Genomic DNA, 21,871 nt, shown 5'->3' on the forward strand with positions numbered 1-21,871 from the left:
TCACTAATGAGGGCTCTTCTGGACTGCCCTCGTGCTATGACTGACCCAGAAATACATATCTACATAACATACATAAATGTATCTTTTATACATTCATGTATATTTTATACATTAATATATATCTACATGATAGTGTTGTGTTGTAGATTATAGATAAGGGACACCAACACTCAACATACACATACGCCCTGCCCCAAACTCCCAAAAACACAATCTCCCAAATACCGTCATCTCAGAAAGAAACATTTGCAAGTGTCACAGTTTTTACCTTGGCTTGGAGAAGTAAGGTTTTGCCTCTCGGCACAGTCTACAAAAAGACAAACATTATATTAGAAATACACTGCCAATGTTACAGAATATAACTTTAGCATAAGGCCTGGTCAGTCTGGAACAGTATCTCTATTTTGAAAACAAGGTACCGAGCAAACAAAACCCTCTCAATCCTCAAATTAGGAAACCAGAAATCCTACTGAAGCACCCAGGAAATGCAGTATTACATGTTTTTAGTCTTCTACAGAAAATGAAAAGATTACAGCTTTAAATGCAAGTTGCTACTGATGATGGTGAGCTACAACAATGCAAAGAGAAACAAACAAGACTACAGATAAATGACTAACTGATCCATAGAGTAGTTTTTGTTTCTTAACCAAATTTCAAGCCATTTATTTACAAAACAAGCTATTGGATTTTGAGCATCAAAAGTGGTTCAGAAATCTCAATTTCAAGCTCTTAAGGAAAAATAAAGTATTTTCAGATTAATATTTACTGCTGAAAAGCTCATGTTTTATTTCTTCTCATACAATAAATTTTTATTCTAAGCCTTACAAATAAATAATTAGCTGCCTGGTAAGAGACAAAAAAATAGGTTCTTATTCAAATATATCTGAATATAAACATATTTATTTAGACACTGAATTTAACCAATATAAGACATTTACAAGGAAAAAAATAATCTGTAAACTTGTCGACATAACCATATTAAAATCTTAAAGAACTTTACAAGAATTAAGTTTAAAATAACAAAGATGTTTGATTTACCACGTTATCTGAATCACGTAATTAAAATAATTTTAAAGTTAAGTAAATTTAACAGCATGCTTTTTATACTAAAATGCATGTTCATATCTACACATGTTGTTCAGGTCTTTAATACGCTCAGCTGCTCAGATAAATGTGTTTTATAAAATCCTATTCCCTTCTGTTTCTCATCCATTACAGAGCTCTCACATGACACCTCAGCTAGTAAATGGAATCTTCTATAAACAGCATCCACTCGCCTCTAATTCTAGCTCTTGCTTTTCCCCACCCCATCCCACTTTATTCAAGTCAAGCATCATTTACCTCCTCATTATCCGAGCACCACAAGAGGGAGTTTCCTGCACGTACTTCAAATACTAAGCTCTACCATAGCTTCTCAGTAGAGCTACAAGCCAAGGCTTGTTCAGTCCTCAGCACCCAGCATGAACACTTTTGGTTACTGTGTGCAGTACATGTGAAGCAGGAAGGAAGGAAGGACGGCTTCTACATTCTCAAAATCTTCAGATAACCCACCACACAGTTTTGAGACACTTGATCAAATTTAAATACAAACATCGAACACTACTGGACTCAGAGCTCCCTACCAGGCTTCAAGGCCCTGTTTTAAGCCGTAGAGCAGCAGCGTTTTCAGAAAAGAAAAAAATATTTTTAAAAGCATTTTCTAGTTTTGTCTTTTGTCATGATAATCATTTCTATTGAAAGACTTTCTTTTCCTTCCCTCCTCAGATGATCAAATCTTACAAGATTAAAACCAACTGAAACCAGAATCTTAAGAACACAAAGCGCTATCAGCCCAACTACTTCATGCACGACATAAAGTGATGGGTGGGTTCAGGTCATTAACCTGTAACCGCTTCCCCTAACTCACAACTCGATTCACGAAGTACTACACAAAGTGGCATAAACTCCAAGTAGTGGTGTTTGAGGAGGGAAGCAGCACCAAGAGCGGTGCAGAAGTCACCCTAGTTTAAGATTCTCTGGGCTCCCTAGGAGACAGGGTACATGTAAAGACCTGAACAATCAAATGTATCATCAGCCAAACCATCTGGACAGTCTGAAGGTCAGGTGGATTATTCTCCTCTTGATCCTGAACAACAAAAACTTCACTACTCAGGGTGAAAGACAAAAATGCCAACTCAAACAGCTTTAACAGAATTTAAATTACTGGAATCTCTTTACTTCTACATCCCCTGCAATGAAATGCTACAAAGGTATGCATGCCCTCAGTCCAGCTAGGTTTCCAAGATGCACTGATGTGCAGGACTAGGAAGATACTTGTTCTAAGAGTGGGGATAAATAATCCCTAAGTAAAAAGACTTCTGACATAACATTTTTCCAAATAAGAGTTTGATCCCCAAAACATGGAGCTATTTTAGGAACGCATCAAATTCTATTTGGAGAAGATAGCTATAGGTAAACTTTTGAGACTGAACAGCACCCCACAGAAAATTAAATATATAAGAAAAGGATTCCAGGCACTCATCACACTATATACCACCTGCAGACAGCAAATCCCTGCCTACCCAAGGCATTATTGTCAGGCCTCTGCTGCCACCAGCAGCAGGAACACTAGGGCAAGTGAAAGGAGAGAGAGGTCTTTCTGTCTGGAGGAGTGACAAAGTATTTCCATACACCAGTATTTATATATACTGTTTCTGTAAGGCATGTATGAAAAAATTAGCATCATGGCATGATCAAAGAGATGAAAACTGAAGTCTCTGTGGTGCTTTTTGAGGTAAAGTACTAATTAAAATAATCAAAACAATGTGGTTCTACACTCAGAATTCTTGCCCTACTGCTTGCTGTAGTTTTGCAGGTATGTTCATTTTGCTGTTGAAGACAGACACGAGTAATGGTCAGGAATGTAACAACTGCCCTGAAATATCCCAGAAACTTCCAGGCTCTGTTTGTTTTATTTATTTGGAAAAAAACCCCAGTAACAGCAAAACAAGTCACTGCAATGTTACCGACAGATACACTGAACTGCTCAGAATGTCCTTATAGCTCTTGATATTGAAAAATTAGATGTTGTTACCTAAAATGCATTTCATTTCTTGCTTTGCAAAAAAAAAACAAAAAAAAAAACAAAAAAAAAACCACAAACCCAACAAAAAAAGTAGTAAGTTTTTTCACGTTAGCTATAAAACAAATTTGTAATGCTTCATTTACATTATCATCTATAAACTTTAATAGTTTGTATAGTGGTATGTTGACTCCCCAACCTAATTTTAAAGAGTTTAAAAATAGGTTATTACCTCTGGATTGTCTAACAGAAGACAGCCAAGTTCATAGCAAGCATATGGCTGGACATATAAGTTGTTCTGACGGCACAGTTCATCTTTAGCAGCTCGCTGAAAGAACTATAAAAATTAAAGAGAAAAAAAAAAAAAAAGATTGCAGTAATACATTAAAATTGACTATTTGATACTTAAAAAGATCCAAACAGAAGTACCATTCATTCAACTTTAAGCACTAGATATTAGCCCAAGGTTAAAATGAGAACACATTAAAAATTTCCAATGGTAGAGATTCTTTCAGCAAGGACAGACATTTTTACCAACACTACTGTATCAAGGCAGTAAAATCCAAACAAATCATTCTAATATATTGACTGTTTCAAGACTACTCCAGCATCATATTGAAAAATATTAGATCTAACAAGGATCCTTAACATTAAAGTACCTGGATTATTTAAAATATGCTTGAAAGAAGCAGGAAATAAAAAGGGGGAGTGGGGGGGGAGTAATATTTTGAGCCAGCATCAGCTCCCCTGTTGCTTCTGTGAATTGCATTTTACTATGGGGAGAAGAAAAAAAGAAAAAAAAAAGAAGTTGAATTTTCTTTGTTGAATAAACTAAATCCAGCACAGCAAGACCTTTTCTGTTGTTCTTCCCAGCTTCCCCTTAGCTCTTGCTCCTAACAAGCCACTTTAGCTGTTACGTTCGTTCAACAGTTGGAATTCACAAAACAGAATGATCAATAGCACTGCAAACTAATGGCTTGCCTAACACACTTACTCAACAATATTCAACAGAATAGCTCATAAAAGAGGATTAATGGTGGAAATTATCATTTAACAACTTACCTGAACAGCATCTTCAGAATTTCCTAAGCATTTATGTATGGCACCAAGAAGCAAATTCCTCAAACCAACAGCCGATGAATCATCAACATCCTGACAAGCTTAATGAAAAGATTCCAGTAAACAAACAAGACGGATTGAAATCCTTCCTTAGACAAGAATTGTGGTCTATGGTGATTTAGTCTGATGATTAAAATTAACCAGAAAAAGGAGATGCCAGTAAACTTCATATAAATCAAAGTAATTTGGTTCATTTTAAATAAAACCAATTTTGCATGAACCACATCAAGCAATCTGTCACTCACGAGTACAGTTCTTAACAGGAATGAATGGGCTGCTGTCAAATGCAGTTGGTGTTCTTCTCACAAAAAGAGAACCCATTTCTCTACTGGTCTTTGAAATACACACTAAAAGGTAAAGTTAAGATACGATCACCTCTTCCTAGTGTTATGGAAAACTGGTTTGTCCCAGATTTTGGAAGGAAAATGCACAGTCTGAGTTATACGGAGCACAGGGCAAGAAGTTCAGACAAAGCTGATTTGTTCTGAACTGAAGCCAAGTGACAGACGCACAAAAATCTGGACTTAAAACCCCAGACTAGCGTAGTTTGGCATCACAATTCTCAATGCTGATGAAAGGATAAGGCTTATCTGCCACAACTTAGCTCGTCCACAATCTAGGGACAGACTGTGCCTCAGCTGAGTAGCCCTCTGTTTCCAGGAAGAACAGAATCATGATGCACATAACTGTCTCTAGATGAATTTGGCTCCATTTTGACCAAGCTTATTAGCACCAGCTCTGTTAAATCAAGGCTAGGTCCATGAGGAGCCATTTGCGCTTGTCTGCACTGTCGCCTACAGAAAGGCCAGGTACTGGGAGGCCTGTAAGGCTCTTAATCCCATCAGAAGGGGCTGAAGTGCTGTGCCTGGAGCAGCAGAGCTCTCTTAACTTCACATTCAGCCTCATCTCCTAAAACCCTGCCAGGTCTTAACTAGCTCTGCATTCACAACACAGTTAATCCACAATCCAAATAAGCTATCTATGAATAACTAAGAGTTGGCTGCACGAAGTATTTGGACATTACACAACACACAAGGCTGTCAACTCTTGCTTGTCTTGCATGTCTCAAGTTACTTGGCATTTTACTTACAGAGATACATGTAGATACAAACTAATTCCTTTAAGTCAGCTTCTAGCCCTGATGAAAAGCCTGGAAACTCAGCCCTGCACATTACACTCCCATTGTTCAAGAGAAGAGGAAGCAAATTAAAATAAAATAAAATCCCCTATCATCTCACCATATGGCACATCAATAACGCTCTCATTGTGCAGAAATCTTCAACCAGGGATCACTGATGCAGACACATCTGTCAGTGTCATACAAGAAGGGTATCTCTGAATTGTAGTCTGTACTGTTATTTCACATTAAAATGTGAACCACTGGCTAGGAGATTATACAAGGAAGACCTACACTGCTTCTGAGTGTGCCAGAGAGAAGTATAACCTCTAAAGCTGATTGTTCTGAAGGCAAATGACACACAAAAATTCTCAAATTTACCTTTACTTCACTATATCTAACTTTAAAGCCTTCACCATTCTCTTTGGGACTAGAAAACTAGGGATCTGAATATAACCCTCTGCCACCCAATTTAAATGGAGAAATTATCTTAAATTAAAACCAGAACAAAACCTCACTACTAGCCCTGCCTCTCGACTTAAAGACCAGTAGTTTTCTAGCTTAAGATGAAATCCCCAAAATTTCATAATTATAGGGTAAAAAAAAAAAAAAAAGGAAGTATCTTGGTGGCAGGGGTTTTTGTTTTATTTTCTAAATGAGCAGATAACAACCTGAAACTCAGGCTTCAGAATGTTTGCAGAATGCAAACGAGACTGTTGCATGGAAGGTGGAGCACAGAAAACTTCACGATAAACACAGCTATCATAAGCTTCATGTGACAGACATCCAAAGACATCTGGAGACTAAGAAAGAGCCAACCACAAAATGCTCCTTTCACCACTAGGATGGTCCCAGCAGCCAAGATAAACAGAACCCCTTATGTCATAGACAACCTCACAGACTACATATTTCCTCTTATAAAACCAACACGCAGAAATGAATTGGCAGGGGTTTTATTTGTAGCTAGGTTTGAATAGGTAGCTAGGTTTAAATAAGTTAAACTTTGCTACAACTAAACTTAACTAAGTCAAAGTAAGTAAAGTGACTAAGTAACTAAGTTAAAGTAACTAAGTTAAAGTAACACTAAGTTAAATTTGCTATAACTATAATCATAGTTATTTGAACAATAACTATGATACTATTGTTTCATTTTAAACAATGGGCAAATGCAACTGAGTAAAAAACAACTATATGCAGCAGGCAGTAAAACTTCTCCCAAAACCTATAAAAATGGTAAAAATGAATTACTAAGCTGAATCTTAACATGAGTTGTTATGCTTTTGTTACTCAAACTGTTTTGCTATGGCATGTGCACACAAGTTTAAATTTTCATGCTACAACAACCAACTACTCCACACAAAAGAAGAAAATGATACATCTCATTAAAAAACTACAGAAATCAAGAAACCATATTATACCTTGGCTCATGCGCTGTAGGTTCGAGAGGGAACAGTTTGGAAGGGCTTTCCATAAGTACAATACTTCAATAGATGCCAGGACACAGAGCTCTTTGGTCGGCATTTGCTTTCTAAATCTATCTGCCTGTAAAGTGGGGAGAAAGAAGGATGAGAGATCTGTCATCTGTCCTTTTATAGGGAACATAATATTCACAAACAATATATCACAGACAGTAATTCTGTTTCACCAAAGCATCCAACAATTTTATTAAAACACAGTCAGTGGCAACTTATCTTAGTCTTTAAGTCTGAAAAAGCAAAATCTTTCAATTAATTTAAGGGCTTACATATTGATCAAAATTAAAGCCTCCTTGTATGCAGCCTGATTTGTTCTATTGTATTTCACAGTCCCAAGTACACACTGACTGGATGCTGAAACAGTAACATCTGCAAGAGCATCAGTTGGGAGGTATTTCCTAGACAATTCCTAGCTTTCAAAAAGAACTAAGGCTTTGACAAACAAGACAAGATAAAAACGAGTAAGAAAGGCAAAGATAGAAGGAAAATGTATTTTTATCTTTAATTGCAAGTTGCAAAGCAAATAGTCAATCCACATTTCCTTTGCTAGGTCCTTAAAACACATGACACTTATTTTTCCACAGATGCAACACAGCAAAAAACAGATATATCCTTCAAAAATAAACATCAGTAAAGAATACAATAAAATTATCAAGTGTAATTACTGTACTGAAACAAGTTAGCTTATGCTAAACCAAACCTTTTTCACTGAAAATTGTTCAATCTGATTGTTTTTCCTTTTGAAAAGCTTCTGAACTTCCTTGAACACATTCTGAGCACCACTGACATCACCAGTGGCTCCTTGACATACTAAAGAACACAAACAAGAAAGTGTTAACACTACTGGGATATGAAACAGGAAACATGAAGATTAGATATTACACAGTCACAGGGAAACACAAACTCTCTTCCAAAAAGGATCCAGACCTGAGATTCGACAAACATGCAAATCCCAACTCTCCAAGCACCCCCCCGTAATCATTAACAAGTCAGTGCTCTTTTTTGTATCCATTAAAAGAACTAACACCACCCAATTTCTAAGGATTTATTTATTAAATCTTTGCAATACAGTTATATGACCGGTCACTACACTGACAATCATAACTACTATCAACACTGGGGGGGGGGAAATGTATGCACATGCATGTACATGCATGCATATGCAAGTGTACATTCTATAAAACCCCCAACATTAAGTAAGTCTGGCATAAAGGTGCATAAGCAGCAGGCAGTGTGGAAGACACTATGTGCACTAGTAAATATCCCAAAACAAAAGTGCCAAAACCTTATCACATCACTGATTTATCACTTATCCAACACATCCATTATACTCACCCGCTGTTAAATAAGCATAGTAGCACTGGGACCACCTGGATTCATTTTTAAGCCTTTCAAAGGATTCAAATGCATCTTTGAAATTCATCTCTATCATGCTGCACCAACCTAAAAGCAAGACTAATTTAACTTCAGAGAAAGCACAGTAATTCAAATTTAGAGTCAGTGTTACTGAAACACACAGCCTGCTACGACAGCTGGAGCTAGCTCAACATTTGCAACAGCAACCAGAAAAGTTAAACCCAAAACAAACCAATAGAAACACAGTTAAAGCCTGGTTTAAATTTATTGGGAAATGTTGAATTATAAGATTCCATATAAAGCAATGAATCCACTTCAGAGCAATGACAAATCTATACAGATACCAAAAGCTCTCTTTTAAACACCATATTTTGTAGGATACTGAAACTTAAAAAGCTACCACTTGCTCCCTTGTTCTTCCCACTGTGACAAGATCCCTTAACAAGACACATTTAAAGTTTGAAGCAACATTATCTTCATCACTTTAAAGACTTGTATGCAAATTGAGCACATATTGCTATTGATAGAAGGAAATGAACATGAAATATAGGTCCTGCAAGCTGTGAAGCTTCACTAGACTGATCTGGTTTTGGCACAGAAATGGTGATTCTACAGACAAATCAGATTAATTAATTTCTCCTTTTAAATAATATTCTGGAGGTGAACAGTTTGCCCTTGATTCTACTTGTTGAATTCTACTTGCCTAAACAAGACAGAATCATTACCACAGTCCATCCAAGACAAAAGACCGTATTCTAAAGCCTTTTTTAAAATCCTAATAAAAATAATCCAATTTTGTTATTGAAGTTGCTAGTGTAGACTTGAAAGTGAGTGTAAACACATCCAACTTACCTATTTCATATAAGCAGACATGTTGAATCTCCCTTTGGTCTGTTGCAAGTTCCAAAGCGGTATGAAATGAGGCCAAGGCACTATTGATTTGACACTAACAAAAGTGAAATAAAGAAAAAGAAAAAACAAAACCAAATAATCAGATGTCTGAAATTTAAAATTTGTTGGATACTTTGATTTTGATAAAACATTCAGATTTCTATTAATAGGTATTTTAAAATAACTATGGTTAAAAATATTAATACTGAAGTGTCTCAGACTGCAGACTCTGATTTGATTAGGAAGTCACCATATCCCATTGAAAGGAAAACCTCCAAATTAATTTCAGACTCCACATTATTTTAAATAAGCTAAAACCCACCATAACGCTAATAGTTTGGAAAATGGCCAATATTAATTCAATATACCAGCTCCACACTGCAATTCCTTTGGCAAAATTCCCTTCTCCCAGCTCCCTCGACCTGATCACTGTTGAATGGATGTCTGGGCAAATTATGACAAAGTCTTTATTTACAATAATAAATGAGCATCTTAAAAGGTCCCATAGTGAGCAGATTTTTTCATATATTTTGTATTCATGATATGAAACATAATACAAAAGCCAAATTATAATAGACAAGGGAAGTAAGAATTACTAATACAAAGCAACTCAGTTTTATATTTAAATGAAACTTCAGACAAGAATGCAAACTGCGTGCTTGCAAGGTTCTAATAATGAGTTCCACCACGTGCAGCAGTAAAAATTTAAGACATATGGTATGGAACTTGCACTCTGAAAGTCATGGGAAGTGCAGAACACTACAGAGTTTAAAAAGGCTGGGAGAGGGATAGTAGAAAAATTTAATACCGTAATAATTATCACCAATAATTTACAGATTAAATTTACAATTTCATGATCATCTATCAACCTTAAAAAAAACAGCGTCTGTATTCGTTCTATTTGCTATTATGTTTGAAATTGGTTTTGTGCAGTAAGCTTTTGAGTAGTTTCACTTCTACACTTACAAGTCATACCACCTTTAGAAGTCATATTTTTAGCATTTGCTATTTTTCCCAGTATAGGATGGGACTGCGCCATAACAATCATCATAAAGGGAGTTTTATTAGTGTCATACACAGACAGACTATTTATCCTGCTTTAACAGTGTTCCTATATTTGTCCTCACATACAATTATAATAATTTATACGACAGAAAAATCTTTAAGCCACACTGCTGGCTAAGCATGTAGGTGAAAGAAACCCTTGAAAAAGTAAACCTGTCATCACACACAAGCATAACTGAATTCAATAATTCCTGCAAAATCTGGAGCATCGTATCTTAAGACCGCACACACAGAGAGCTCTAGAGTGATTTTATTTGATTTTGTTATTTGTCTCATCAGGAAAAACTCTTTTAGTTGCTAAGAAACAATTTAACCATAAATCATGTATATTGCATCAAGAGAGTAGAACTGCCAGCAAAGGAATCCACAGCTGTACCAATATAAACACTGTACACTTAGGAAATAAAATAGTGATTAGACTAAGATGCTTGTTGGCATGACAGAAGAATAGACTATATAAAAAGACAGGCAACTTGTATTTGCCCCCAAAGTAACTAGGGAGCCTGAGCAATGAACACCTTTTTTACTTTTGTAGCAACACATTTTCTCCACTAGCTATTACCCCACTGATGCTACAACACGCAACATGACTACCTGGAATGTGTTACAAGCCCCATCTTACAGATAAAATAAAACAGCTCAGTAAACCTGTTTTGAATGCTTCTGAGGGGGGAAAAGAAAATAATCTAAATATTCAGTCCTCTGTGAAGATACTCTGCCTTCTAAAAAACTTAAAAATTTGAAAATGTATTTCACTTATTTGTAGGGCATGTTATTCCACACAATGACTAATGGCAATTACACCACTGTCTGCAATGCCATACACCAGCCTGGGGCAGCACATGAAATACTGACCATCTAGTATTACGCAAGTCTGGTTAGTTGAATATTCAACCTTCTATAATTTATTTCTCTGACTAAATCTCTCAAGTGTTTTGACATCTGCTTCAGTTTTCCTTAAGCATCAAGCTCAGTAATTGTGTTGCTCAGCAAGTACGTTTCAGAGATATTCCTTAATAATTAAAGTCTTCATCATCTCCAGGGACTGTAACATGCTGGAATATGAATTTCCACTCCTAGTGTTAATTCTTCAAATGAATTATCATCAGTTTACTGTTTCAGAGAATAAGCAGAATTATAAAGTCCCAAGAGTCCGCATGTATAACATCACGGCTGACACTTGAAATTTATGTTCCTGAGATTTAAACATATATATATATATATATATATATATACACACACACACATTTGTAATTCCTTCAACAGGCATCACATGTGCCTCTGGGACATAATACAAAGACAAAAACACAATTAAGCCATAAAATGTGTAATATATAGAACTACATAATCATACAGAGGATTATTAAAGCTAGTGTCAGAACTTTAATCTTACATTTCATGACTTCAAATTAAAACCAAAACTAAGCATCTAGAGAGTTTACTGAGCCAAGGCAGCTTCCTGAGCCAACACGTTTCCCCCCAGAGTTGTTCTGAAATCTCAGGACACTTCCCCTCTCCCAGGTCCTCTCTATTCTTGATCAGCACTGTGAATCTGGAAGGCTTTTAAAGAAGTCATGCTCATTTTTAAGGGGAAACCAGCAAACTATATCTAAAAGTGGACAATGTGCACTGGAGGATACTATGGAAATTTCAGTCTCTATTTTCTATTCCCTAACACGCACACGCCCCAGACACCCCCTCGCCCTTTTTTCCTTAGACACACCAGAAAAATCAAAATAGAGTAAAACTAGGAGTCTGTACTTTATAGCCTAGAACAAACAACTAGAGAGGCCCACACAATTGCTGAAAATAAACTTTGACATTCATTACACAAGCTCTGAAAATTTCTTTACTTAACACATCACTGTGACTTTATTGCAGAAAACTCATTTAAGACTCTTCAATGCTTATTATTACTCTTGCCCTCAGACTACTTTTCTGTGCCACATCTTCCCACCCCTAAATAAGAATGATATCACTGATACCAAGATGCCTACAAAAGGCAACTGAAATGCAGGAGTACTTGTCAATATCACATTTAAGCCTGCAATACCACCCTGCACATCAAACAGTGTATGCCCAAATGTACCACTGGTGTTTTGCCCGTCAGCTGGAGTACTTGGTATTTTTCCCTCCAGACTCTTAACATACACTTATACCAACTGAACTCTATAGACCAAGCCTCAGAACCTAAGTTTTCTGTCCCAGCCCCAGAGATTTGTTGTTGTTTATATATACACATCTGGAGTCTGTTCCCAAACAAATAAAATCTTGCCCAGTTCATGATTTTGCCAAACACTACTTTTGCTTTATACCCTTACCACTCTCCACATGAAGCTATCAATCTATTTAACTATGTCTGAGTGGGGTGATTTGTACTATTTAAAAAAATTAGATGAAGATTTTTTTTTTTAATTATGCTAACTGGGGGGGGGGGGGGGGGAGGGAGAGAAGAAGAAGAAAGCAAAATTGCAAGCTGAAAAACAGAAATAGGTAAGAGTCAGAACACCACCTTTTACTCCTGCCACTATATGCCCATCTTTCACTACTGGCCACAATAGCACACTTGAATAGTCTAAGTCACAAGTAAATTGGTATTTATTAACATAATTATAATATTAGACAATACACATTTAGAAAATGGATGGCAATATTTTTATTTTCACAGTAATAAGAAAGGCCCAAGGGTACAGCCAGAAACTCTGAATTTCAGAACAGTGGGTTTCAGCAGCTATTATACTAATTACATTTTAAGTACCCTTTAGGCAAAAGTACAAAACATTATTCTCGCTTGGTTTTAATGGCTTAAGCTTACATGAAACATCATTATCAGCTTCAGCAGAAAATATTTCAAAGATAGAAATACTTGAGGCTGGAATACGCAGTATACCATCATAAGTCAAACATAAAAACAGCCGAAGCGTAAAAGTCAGGAAAAATACTACTTTTAATACGCAGCCTCTTAACTCACTCTTTGAATAAGAGAGACATGTGATCAGCCTACCAGTGCAACCTTTAACTTTCTGGTGCACTTTCATTCCAGCTTTCCCAGATCCTTCTCTCCTTTCCCCTAACTCATTCATTTTAACAGTCTCCAAACGCTTTCAGACTTCATTTCTCAAAAATGTGAATCTGGGAAAAAAGTTGAAAGATAATTTGGTCCACGTTTATAGTACCTGTAAGGCTACTTCTTAGAAAACCAATGTCTGTTAAGGCTTTTATTGACTAATATTCATACATGCTTCTTGGTGCACAAAGCACTATAGAGTCACATGCTCTTCGTTTGTCTTTCATAGCACTGTCACTGTGAAATCTTCCTTTCTCCTCGACTGCCTCCCTTGGCAACTATCTCCTTTGTCAGATCTGTGTCTCACTGTCCAGTCTTTCATTACTGCTTCTGCTTTTTCAACAGCTTTCCCGCCTACAGGTGTCCTGTCCATGGCTGCACTATGCTCCTTACTGTTTCTTTTCCTCCCTAGAAAAGTGAAAAATGCACACATACAGATCTATAGGTGTACGCAGACTTGCTAGTGGAAACTGAATATACATACCATCAGCTGAAATGCAGGATCGAACGCTATAAAAAAAAAAATCCAATGTACTGAGTGCTAGCAGGCTGTAGTAGAAAGCCTATAATGACCACTACTGATCTGTACTTTCGGAACACACAAGCTCTTTTGTATAACAACATCTAAGCTGCCTTTCATCTGTGCACAATTAAATTTTATCACAGAACTGTTAGAAGATGATAGATGTTGAAGACCATAAAATAAGTAAGCTTCATCTCAAGGTATACTTTTACATGCATATAGGTTAAAGCACAGACTTCCCAATTTTGGCAAGCCATCTGAAAATAGTATTTCTGTGCCAGCTGGGAAATATTTAAACCCACCTGTGTATTAACAATTTCAAGGCAGGCCATAATAGCACTTCCCAGGCTTTGCACAAGCTCTCTTCACCTGTCTTGGAAATGATGTGGACATTATAACTCAGCATATCAGTTTGTAATCTAAGAATTTATGTGCACTTCTGGCTCAGAATGTGTGAGACACATGTAACCACAAGTGCATCATGCAGAAATCCAGTGCAGCTCCCTGTGCCATTGCCACCAGATACGAATCTACCTTCGCTATTAATTATTGGCAAATTAAGCTTGTAAATTCCTCGAGTCTACAGAAGAGCCTGAGACATTTAACCAAAACATTTAGACACAGCAAAGCCTGAGTGATACAATACCACTTAGAACAAAGCAATGTGGGACAGGGAGGGCCAGGGGGAGGAGGCTGCTGAATGGAAAAGGTCTCATGCAAACAAACACATGAATAGCAAAGGGGCATTTTAATTCCTGTTAGCAACCACTAAGCTTTCTGCTGACTAAGGGTATGGCTACGTAGCACAATGCACAGCATTCTGCCTGCCTAAGCTAACTAATTTCGTTAACATGGCCAGGCTGTCTCTGGCACAAACTTTCACTTGGAGATGAACTTTGGTATTTATATACTGCATCATTTAATGCACAAATACTATAAGATAACATGTAAAAAAACCTCTCATCTGAAACATAACCATGCTCCAGAAAGGGACTGACTACACAAAACTGACACTCATCCCAAACCCATCCTCTGTATTTACACATAAAAACATATACTCAGCTTACTTACAACTTAAACTTTTGCCCTGCTTGCCCTGGAAGTCAGAAGAATCAGCTGTATTTTATTCATTACACTAAACATGAAATTGAAGGAGGGTGGGGAGTCGTAAATACCAAGTCATATTCTGGCAATCAACGTATTTATATTTGTAACTGCACTTGCATTCATTGTGTAGCTAGTCCTAACATATTTGATTTTTGCCACTAGAATGGAATAATCATGTAATTGAACAAAGACCATTAATGTCTTTCCCACTTGGAAAACAGCCATACTTCCAAAGACTGACAGCTTGTCCATGACAGTGTAATTCCCCAAATGCACTACTGCTTTCAGAAAGACAGCTAAAAAAAAAACCAAACAAACAAAACACAAACTACCAACCAAATCCTACGCAAGAATATGCCTGCAAAATCTGACAGGCCTCTGAAGCCTGCCCCTCTGTTCTGTTACTGTTGTTACCTCCCCCAAAATATTAAGCTGTATTTGAGAGTAAACTGCAAATCCTAGCAAAGAATGACCACCAACATTGGAACTGGATTAGCTCTTGTAATTATGACGTTGAGATGAAGGGTCTGAACATTCTGGGTTTGTGCTCTTGTGTTGGCTTTTCTTGTTAGTGTGACTGCTCTGGAAATATCCTAGTCTGATAAAAGCAGCAGCTAAGAGTTGCCTATTTTGAAGTACTCACCACCATCTTGTATAATCACAGATTCTTAAAGAATAACTCAGCCAAAACCCACGATGCTACTGCAATGTTTGAATAACACTCTGCAACAGCATTCACAAACACATTTTCCGTGAATACATTTCTGTTTGGGTCAGAGCTCAACCTTTGCAATAGAAAACATCCTGGGTTGACATCTTAAAAGCAAAAGCAGTTATCTGAGGGCAATTACGGCAGGGAATTATCTGTATATGAACAATGTATAAAAACGAAAAGGGGAAGAGAAATGCTGTGTACTCAGCAGATAAATACTCAGATTTTAGCTTGACAAGCAAAACTGAAAGCTATTTATACTACAAGAAACTCATGAGTGACCAAAAGCACTTCCTTTTAGCCTCCTTTATACTTTCCAAATGTATCAAGCAGCTGAAAAAGAATTTCAGAGTGTCATTAATTCAGACAAAAGTAGTGGAAGAGCAGGTTTGGCGTGTGAACTTGAAACTGGGAAAGAGTTACTCCTTTCTTCTTATTTATCTATGTTATCTGTTTCTTCAGCCACAATTTGCTGAAGCTTGCACAGTTCATTCACATCAGAAAAACATAAAATAACCAAGGGTGGGGAAGAGAAATCAGTCAAGAAGAAGACAACATGCAATACCTCTAATCGCTGTATCCTTCCCTTGAAGAACATGAACAGGGAAGAATTTGGATAAGCAGATTCTTTTTTTGCAAGAATTTCTTTTGCCTCTTTCAATCCTGCCTTGTTATCGCTGCCATCAAGGGCAAAAAAGGGACGAACAACTGTGTGGTACCACAACAGAGCTAATCTAAAAGAAACATAAGGGTAAAAAAGGATTACAGCTCATAAACAAAAATTTAAGGGTAACATTCTACACAGTAGAACATTCTACAATTTAAATTTCTAGATGATCCTGAAAGAAAGATAAATATGAATCTTTTCCTATACAACATGGCTTTAGAACAAACACGATACTATTGCCATATATCAATGTACTTCTAAACTGCACCTGAACATACAATTCAATGCACATTACTCAAAGGTAAAGTAACAATCAAGCTCATACCATCAAAGCAGTTGAGCCTTTAGAACTCTAGATTTTAAAAAAGAAAAACCCACAGGAAAACTCTGAAGATGAGTTGTTTGTTAAGGAGGGGGGGGGGACGGGACGGGACCAACCCAAAAACAACAAAACCCAAACTAAACAAAACCAACAAAGCTAAACGCATCAGCAGACACACTTGAAATCAACGTCAAAAAGAAACACATCCATTGTTCAGAAGAGCAGACATCTACATGACCTACATTGCTCCTGAAAACAAGGGCAGACCACAAAGACTTCCAAGACTATCTGAAGGAGGAAACACCCTGAAAAATACGATTTTTTTGTTCCCAAAAAGGAGAAAGAACAAATCAACAGAGCATTTAATCTTAAGCTTTCTTAACCAACCAGAAATCCAATTCTTCTCCTCAAAGAGAAGAGGCAAGAGCTCTGCTGTCAATGTTTCAAAAGTGACACCTGATGGTACCTGCAGTAGGTCCAGTAATAAAAGCATTAATTCAGAAATAATGGAATAATAAACCCATTTATGAGGGTAGTTTAAATTGGGTCCAGCTAACCCTTCACCTTATAAAAAGACCTGAATGCAGTATGAATGCTTAAGGGGGGGGGGGGGGGGGGGGAAGTACACAAAAGAATACTCCTCTAAAAATACTATAAGGGAACATCCCATTTTACCCAGATGCTAAAATTAAAAATAAACTCAAAAAGATCTTTGGCTAATAGTAAGGATAAATAGCTAAGTGAGCTCAGTGACTCATACAAGATAGTATACTCTCCATAGTGGAGAATATAACTCAGATAAATTTACTCAGCCTTCAGGGAGTGCTTTCATTTACTCTGCTGGCATGTAAATTACTAGACATTAGAAGAGCAGGTACTGAAGAATACAGCAAAATACTGACAAACCCCAAATATACATAAATAACTAACAGCAGAGAGATCTTGCACATCAGTGACAAATTTACTAAACCATGGCATGTTAAACAGCAAACAAGTTTATTTTACCTGCTGTTGTTTCCTTTAAAGCAACATGACTTTTTGCTTTTGACTTTTTTTCCAGTTACTTACTTCTAGTACTAAGTTATCTACCAAAGCATTTCAATATAGCTACTCACGTAGCTAAAGGGGCCTTCATGTCCTTACTTTCACTTGCATACATCAGTGAAGAAAGCCCCTGTAGGCGGTCTCCAGGAAAACCCAGCAGGTTGATGATTTTGAGCAGGTTTGGGGGCACCATGGATATGCAAAGATGAAAAAGTCCATATCCAAAGCTAACAGCACCTTTCAGTCTGTTTAGCGAATCCTCCGTTACACCTTCTGCAGCAATATGATTATCATTTGCAGCATCAGAAGTCAAGGATTCCCGAGTTGTTTTCTTCTGATATATTTCCTGAAGTGTATTAATGTCCGTGTAGCACTTATTGTAAATTTTCCAGGCTTTTCGGAGTATCCACCCACCTTTTATGTATGCTAAAAAAAAAAAAAAAAAAAAAAAAAAAAAAAAAAAAAAAAAAAATATCAAGGAAAAACTGTTTTAAGGACATATTTCAGAAGTGGCTCATAGTAAGTAGTAAATGCTATTTCACAAATGCTAAGATGTTCTATTTGCATTAACTTATTGTATAAAGGATTCTGCCATAGCTACTGTCCTCTCAAAGAGCTCTTTCATACTGGGCACTACAAACTCAAGTGCTTTTCAACCAGAAACTTAAAAGCAGCATGCAACACAAAGGGACTTCCCTTCAGCTATGTAGCAATACAACTGTCAGAAAGAAATGGAGAAATCAAAGAACTTCATGCTGGATTCTGCTCCACTACAGAGCGGAGATGAAATGGCTGCCTGGCAAACAGAGAAGCAAAACTCAAAGAAGAGATTACACCTCTTAAACCCAAAAGATGTTAAGAAGACAGTTGATGGGAAAATACTAAGAAACCTCCTTCCTTTGGATAAGATTTTCAACACTGTTTTCTTACCCCTCATATGAAGACAGTGCCTTATAATTAAGAAAAAAAAAATAGGAAAAAAAATAAAGAATGCATAAATTTTATGGTTTAAAAACATTTTTCAGTTACCTAACTTTCTCAATTTCAAATGCAAGCTGGGTACCTAAATTTCAAAAAAATCTGGTCTTGAACATTCTCAGTTAAGAATGAAAGAATTCTCAGCCTCATTACCCTCTATACAGGAGGGTAAAGAAAGGCAAGACACCAAAAGATGAAGATGTCCAGTTTGCCTATTTACACAGCATTCATCTTGGTTATAGCACATCCTTGGATAATGACAAGTGGTAAACAGATACCAAACCGAGAATATACTTGTACACATTAATTGAAAAAGCAAACACCAGCATTTTGTCTGTGATAGAGCACTGAGAGTTAGGAACTGCAGTGACAAAGGAGTTCACTAAAACTGAGAGAAGACAAAAGCATGGTTATAGCAGCGGCATTCTAAACAGATTACCAAATTTACAGGGATCAGTGTTATAAGTGATGCCAGAATTAGATCGCAACAGGTGGGGTGTTTCAATGAAAACACTATTAAGACCAAACCACTCTTTTTAAGCCCCTGACATCTTTGACAAAATCCTTCCAATTAAAAACCAAAATCATTTCTACAGAAAGTACCACCACAGACCAGACTACCTCCTTTAAGAGACAGTGAAGCGGTCTGACAGTCTTAAGAAATTGCACTGAGAAAAACTGCAAAATTTGTATTCTCAGTTGTGACAGAAGGGTTCTGTCAACATGAACTTAAAGTATTAAAAAAAAAAATCCTCTGTCTTGAGTTCCATATTAAAGTGCTATAATAAAAAATGTAAACCCCTGTCATGATTCAGCTGCATTATAAGACTAACGTTACTTCAGTTTTAGGAATTAGGTCACTTTCTGGCTGCACATAATATTTTAAAAGTGATGTGGTTTACCACAAGATGAATGTCCACATGACTATGCATAGCAATGCAGCAGACAAATGAGGGAAAACCCCACATTTTACTTATCCTACAGATAGTGTTTCAGCTAAAAGCTAACTACTGTGCTTTCAAATGTAAAGGGTACAATGTGGAAAAAAGTATAGTTTTAGGCTTTACTTCTGTAAGCCTGCTGTCATTAGCAGTTCACTAACACAGCATAACCCAAATAGACTTGATATACTAAAATAAAGCAATCTAACAAATTAAAAGAATGTATTTCTGACTTTTAAACATAAAAATTAAATCAAGCCCAACCAGTGAGCTGATTTCCCACCATGGTGGGCAAGTGGTCAGACCCACAACAGCAGTGGTAAATATCAAGAAAAGGTAGTTCAATATTGCTGTGGGAAGCTGATGTAAGTTGCTGTGTTACTAATTTTATGATGAAACTATTTGTATTTCCATGAGGGCGGAAAAGAAAATCTACAATGTGTTAGGCACATGAGAAAGCAGCCTGCATGTCATCATATGCTTCTTGTCAAACTGTTCCAGGAAGAAAACCAAGAAACATTTCACCCATCCACAGATCAGAAATATTTGTCTGCCTCTGAAGAATGGCTTTTTTTTTTTTTTTTTTTAAATCACACTCATTTCAATAATCTGGTTGCTATTTTGGTACAGACACATGATAAAAACAGAAGATGTTTATACATAATCAGAAAGATAATATACTCAAAAACTGAAATAATGGATTGAACAGTTCAGCGACGGCAGTAACTAGCAGTTGCTGAGGTGGTATTTAACAGCTTGGAATTTTAACTAAAGATTTCAGGTATAGTTTTTACTGAGTAGAGTAACCCAAATATATACTGCATGTTCTGCACTACTCTGCTACCCACTTCAGTTCTCTGAGCAGCAGAGGAGAAAGGGAACAGACACCCCCCTCAGTTACAGCACCCAACCCAGTTACACAGCTGCAGAATACACACTGAAATAAGAAAACAAGAAAACAACTTCAAGGGAGAGGCCCAAAAAAACAAAACCTCAACCAAAGGAACCACACAAACCACCACCACCACCAAAAAACAAAACAAAACACACCACCACAAAACAAAAAGAAGCCCCAAACACAAATGAAAACCCAGAACTGCAGCGCTACACATGCAGCAGACGGATAAACCCCCTGAATTTTCTGCTAGCTAGAACCAACCACTTTCTTGATGGCTTGGAAGAAACCAAGTCTTCACATCACAGAAAGCATTATGCCCTTGACTGAAGATCTTGGTGTTATTTTAAATAATCTGAATGTTATTTCCCCAATTCCCTTCAGCGGGTTTTCACTGACAATCTGATCTGACTGATATAATTTATTTGGTAAGAACCTGGGAATGTGCTCACTTTGCATATGACCTTGACCTCATTTTCTATAAACTAACAGATGAAGGCATGTTTTAAGATTATGCAAGAAATCCAGGAATGCAAGAGAACATTAGAAACAGCTTTGCAGCTGAGACAAGGAGGTTTGTATTCAACATGACAGGATTAACCTCTTTGGCATGCAAGGACACACTTTGATGACCAGAGAATAAGAAGCAATTCAGCAGTTCCATCTTCACCACAACTCCATTTAAGATTACTTCCACTGGCAGTTTGCCACCTCCCTGAGTTGTCACGAACATAATGCATATGGGACATTAGGATTTTCCCTAATGGGGAAAATATAAGTCCAGTGGCCTGGACTTACAACCTCTTTTATCTTATTTGCCACACAAAGCATGCAGATGCTACCCATCTTTGCACCAACTCCTCAAATGCTTCTATGGGAACATGCAAAGGATTCCAGCCTATCTAAGGAGAAGAGGCTGAATATGATTACTGGTATGAAAAAAGCGGAAAGCTGTAATCTGTAGTAATACAACTCATTTTATGATACCACTACCTACACATAGGTAAGTAATACATCTGCAAGTGTACCAATCTTGGAATGTTTCAAATGGAACTATGCTCTTTCTTACAAAACAATCATCTTTACTGACAATCATATTGCCACTTTATGATGAAACTTTATTAAAAAGATATCATACAAAAAATGTATCTAAACCTTAAAGCCCCAACACACCTGATAACTCCTGTTTTACAAATGAAAGCACAGCCAAGTAGACTTGACAGTCTGCTACAATTATTTGTCTTTGTAGACGATCTATCATGGATAGAGTGGATTTTCGTCCATCAACCTGTTTGGAATATACAAACACAGAGCACAAAAATGTTAACAAAGATAATACAGAATACTAGTCAATCTGAAAAAGTAACAAAATCCAAAGTGAACTTCAAGTGGTAGTATTGCTACTCATTTAACTCAGCATTCTGAAGCGCAAAAATTTCTTTGACGGGTCATCAAGCAAGATCCTACTTAACAAACAGGGAAATCTTACACATATACTACCAAATATTTTTCTTAAGATTCTACAAATACT

General features: G+C 36.9%; 1 protein-coding gene across 4 annotated transcripts in view; it reads right to left on the bottom strand.

Moving 5' to 3' along the window:
* The window catches only part of TTC39C (tetratricopeptide repeat domain 39C), a 39,443-nt gene that overhangs the window by 3,995 nt on the left and 13,577 nt on the right, over positions 1-21,871 (bottom strand). For 2 of the 4 annotated variants that reach the window (XM_030505467.1, XM_030506336.1), the window contains exons 4-13: positions 21,514-21,628; positions 17,598-17,952; positions 16,059-16,227; positions 8,981-9,074; positions 8,108-8,215; positions 7,473-7,582; positions 6,716-6,839; positions 4,124-4,221; positions 3,294-3,398; positions 269-307 (exon numbers count right to left, since the gene is read on the bottom strand). In XM_030505467.1, the coding sequence (XP_030361327.1) occupies positions 269-307; positions 3,294-3,398; positions 4,124-4,221; positions 6,716-6,839; positions 7,473-7,582; positions 8,108-8,215; positions 8,981-9,074; positions 16,059-16,227; positions 17,598-17,952; positions 21,514-21,628 (1,317 nt within the window). Of the gene's footprint in view, positions 1-268; positions 308-3,293; positions 3,399-4,123; positions 4,222-4,242; positions 4,304-6,715; positions 6,840-7,472; positions 7,583-8,107; positions 8,216-8,980; positions 9,075-16,058; positions 16,228-17,597; positions 17,953-21,513; positions 21,629-21,871 lie in introns of those variants that run through there. The other 2 variants (XM_030508018.1, XM_030507176.1) reach the window with 2 other exon arrangements.

Source organism: Strigops habroptila, chromosome 1, assembly GCF_004027225.2.
Source record: "Strigops habroptila isolate Jane chromosome 1, bStrHab1.2.pri, whole genome shotgun sequence".
Lineage (NCBI taxonomy): Eukaryota > Metazoa > Chordata > Aves > Psittaciformes > Psittacidae > Strigops > Strigops habroptila.